The sequence below is a fragment of the Cajanus cajan genome, chromosome 1 (genome assembly GCF_000230855.2).
Source record: "Cajanus cajan strain Asha chromosome 1, NIPB_CcT2T_4, whole genome shotgun sequence".
Taxonomy (NCBI): Eukaryota; Viridiplantae; Streptophyta; class Magnoliopsida; order Fabales; family Fabaceae; genus Cajanus; species Cajanus cajan.
Genome location: NC_138517.1, coordinates 12,473,062 through 12,475,672, shown reverse-complemented (window position 1 = coordinate 12,475,672; position 2,611 = coordinate 12,473,062). Strand labels below are relative to the sequence as shown.

At 38.8% G+C, this 2,611-nt stretch overlaps 1 protein-coding gene across 1 annotated transcript; it reads left to right on the top strand.

The window, feature by feature from the left end:
• The first annotated feature begins 702 nt into the window (after positions 1–702).
• On the top strand, positions 703–1,942 carry LOC109791600 (retrovirus-related Pol polyprotein from transposon RE1). Its single transcript, XM_020350910.2, has 3 exons — positions 703–1,295; positions 1,458–1,639; positions 1,740–1,942. The coding sequence occupies exons 1-3, from the start codon at positions 703–705 to the stop codon at positions 1,940–1,942; spliced, it is 978 nt and encodes a 325-aa protein (XP_020206499.2).
• The last annotated feature ends 669 nt before the right edge of the window (positions 1,943–2,611 follow it).

The window sequence follows — 2,611 nt, the reverse complement described above, 5'->3', positions numbered from 1 at the left end:
ACATCATCCGAGTAAACCCGAGTGAGGATTATATCCTGTTTAACTGTGACCGAGCGGGCGCATTGGGCGTGAAAACGGTTGGGGTGGTTTCGGTAGGATGGAATGTCACTTATACAGCTCTATTGTTATGGAGATCTCCTAGGTGTATGCGTGACGATTCATTAGATGATTGATATGCATTGATATCTGTCATGAGATGCATTTATTGCATGATTATTAATATGATGAAGTGTGGTGTTTGACTTCATGATTGGTGGATTGTATCTTATGCATGAGTAGTATTGGATAGAGTGTTTGGTGTGACTCTATGAATATGATTGATAGTTGGACAATTATGTAGTATAGATTATTGTTCTATACTTTTATGATTGATTTGTGAATTCTAGCTTACCCTTCTGTTTCCATGTGGTGGAACTGTGATTATCATACTTGGTATGGGAGCAGGTCAGGACTAGCTTGGAGTTGGGGTGATCGCTGCGAGACGGGGAGTTGGATCCTCGTGTTAGAGTTACCATTTTGGGTAACGGTTTTGTCTGTGCTTGACCGGCACTAAGGAATATTATTTTTGGGATGACTGTACATATATGGAACCCAAAACTTAGTTATTTTCATTTTTATTTGTACATGTATGTATGAGTTATCCAGCTTAATATTTCTCTTAGTTTCACTAGCAGTAGTGCGATTCCACTAAGTGTATAGACCATGGCGGGTCGTTACAATTGGCACCTCAAACAGTTGGATGTTAATAATGCCTTTTTGCATAGGGAACTTAACGAGGAGGTTTATATGCAACTTCCCCCTGGTGTACCTTCATCTGCAGCAGGTCAAGTTTGCCGCTTACAACATTCTTTGTATGGGCTCAAACAAGCCAGCCGCCAATGGTATGCATGTCTCTCCAACTTCCTTGTTTTGCATGGATATCATCACTCCTCTGCAGATCACTCTTTATTTTTAAAGTTCACAGGGTCCACTTGCACTGCTCTTCTAGTATATGTAGACGACATTGTACTTGCTGGCAATGACATATCTGAAATTCGTGCTATCACTGTTCTTCTTGATGAAACTTTCAAGATCAAAGATTTGGGCGATTTAACATATTTTCTTGGGTTGGAGGTTTCTAGAAACAAAACTGGTATTCATTTGTCACAACGAAAATATACGTTAGATATTCTATCCAACACTGGCATGCTCGCTTGTTCCCCATCATCTACTCCCATGGACAATTCTGTTCATTTATCTGCTTCAAGTGGTGAACCTTTAGTGGATCCATCGGCTTATAGGAGACTCATTGGGAGGTTGATTTATCTAACAAATACACGTCCTGACATCACTCATGTTGTCCAACATCTCAGCTAGTTCGTGGCCAAACCCACTTCAACTCATCATCAAGCCGTTATTTGTGTCCTTCTTTATTTGAAACATGCACCTGGATATGGAATTTTCCTTGCTGCTGATAGCCCTCTTCAGTTGAAGGCCTTCAGTGACTCTGATTGGGCAGGATGTGTGGATTCTCATCGCTCCATTACCGGCTTTTACATTTATCTTGGCAACTCTCTCATCTCGTGGAGATCCAAGAAGCAACCAACTATCTCTCGCAGCTCTTCTGAGGCAGAATATCGTGCTCTTGCATCCACCCCGTGTGAGCTTCAATGGCTCATTTACCTGCTAGACGATCTTTGCATCCAATTCACACGACCAGCACTTCTTTTTTTGTGACAATCAGTCTGCTTTACAAATAGCTTCTAACCAAATGTTTCACGAACGCACGAAACATATTGAGCTAGACTGCCATTTCATTCGAGAAAGAGTTAGTAAAGGCTTGATTAAACTGCTACCAGTTTCCTCCTCTCTACAGTTAGCTGACATCTTCACCAAGGCATTATCTCCTTCCCTTTTCAAAGATTTCTGTTCCAAGCTGGGAATGACAAACATCTATTCCTAGCTTTAGGGGGGCTCTTAACGTCACGTGTTTTGCGTCCTTCTTTTTCTGTTTTGCAACATCTTTTCTGTTATGATGTAACGTTTTATTATTCTTTTCTCTCCCTCTTTTGCTTGTATATATTCCTTCACGTCTCAATAATACAACAAGCTATTGTTGATCATTTCTTTACTGCTGCCTACTCTCTCTGTGAAGTTTCAATTCTTTATGGGTTTTATTACAAATCAAAAGTTGATGGAAGTGCGTATTCTTTTGTTGCGGAAAAGTAGAAAAATCAGTAAAATAAAAGAATGCATATAAACAAGAAAAACAAATGAGACATTGCATTGTAAATACACTACTAGAAAAATTAATATTTGTGACGAATTTTGTGACGGAAAAAATAGCATCGCTAATAGTGACGCATTTTGTGAGGGAATTTTAAGTTTTGTGACGGACAAGAATTTATTGAGTTTTGTGACGGATTTTGTGACAGAATATATTCCGTCTCTAAAAATCCGTCACAAATTTTGTAACTGAATCAAAAAAAAAATATTTGTGATGGAGAAATTTTCGTCTCTAAAAATCCGTCACAAATTTCATCACTAAATAAAAAAAATGTTTGTGACAGATTTTGTGACGGAATGAACTTCGTCTCTAAAAAATCCGTCACAAATTTCGTCACTAAAATGA